Source organism: Ceratina calcarata, unplaced genomic scaffold (genome assembly GCF_001652005.2).
Source record: "Ceratina calcarata isolate Rehan_Ccalc_2016 unplaced genomic scaffold, ASM165200v1 scaffold457.2, whole genome shotgun sequence".
In the NCBI taxonomy this organism is placed as follows: Eukaryota; Metazoa; Arthropoda; class Insecta; order Hymenoptera; family Apidae; genus Ceratina; species Ceratina calcarata.
In genome coordinates, this window is record NW_017169696.1 from 1 (window position 1) to 892 (window position 892).

General features: G+C 32.1%; 1 protein-coding gene across 1 annotated transcript; it reads right to left on the minus strand.

Moving 5' to 3' along the window:
• Window positions 1-98: 98 nt before the first annotated feature.
• On the minus strand, window positions 99-887 carry eIF1A (eukaryotic translation initiation factor 1A; the record flags this gene model as incomplete). Its single annotated transcript, XM_018028493.2, has 3 exons — window positions 99-354; window positions 488-588; window positions 668-887. Coding segments are annotated over 3 exons (327 nt in total), but the record flags the coding sequence as incomplete, so codon positions are not given.
• Window positions 888-892: the final 5 nt, after the last annotated feature.

The window sequence follows — 892 nt, forward strand, 5'->3', positions numbered from 1 at the left end:
AAGTGTAAATTTTTAAGAAAATCGATATATACTTTGGTCCATTCTAAGTGGGACCATTATTTTTAATCCAAGGTCACAAAGAATTAAAAGGCAGGCTATATAGTGAATACCATAAGACTAATGAGATTTATATTCCTGAAAATTTTGCGTCCAACAATCGTAAGACCGGAACACAATATTACACGGATAAGTGAAAATTTATTTAATACAGAGAAATTGACTACTTATTTAAAAAAAAGGAATTTTTATATATCAGTTGCGCAACGAATTGTAGCATCTTGTAAAATGAATGGGTCTCTTCATGCACTCCTGTATCATACCTTTTAAATATATTTATACTGGAGGTCATCAGATCTGTAAGAGGTAGAGCATATTATTAATAGTTTTATATAGACTCATGATTATAAGAGGTATAACAAAGCAAGGAAAGTAGCTATCAGATCTATCTTCAAGAGTTCTAAGATTTATGGTAATGTCTTTTACTTACATTGTCAACATCGTCTTCATCGTCATCACTGATCTCATCACCGAACTCAATGTCTTCATCAAAGCCATCCTCGACAAAGGTGACAGTGTCGTTGATACGTACTACAAAAATATTAGAAATTAGTATAACATGTGATTTTTCAAATATTTGATTTTTAGAACAACAATATGGTAAACTTACCTGTTTCTGGGAATTCACCATAAGTTTTCAAATTACGAGCTTCATCCGATGTGTACTTTAATATAACATCTGCTTTTGCATCTTGGTAATCTCTCAAGCCAATTAATATTATGTCTCCTTGATTGATCCATACTTTTTTCCGTAATTTTCCGCGAATATGACACAGTCGTTTTACGCCATCAAAACACATTGCTTCTAACCTTCCATTACCAAGCATTTTGGTAA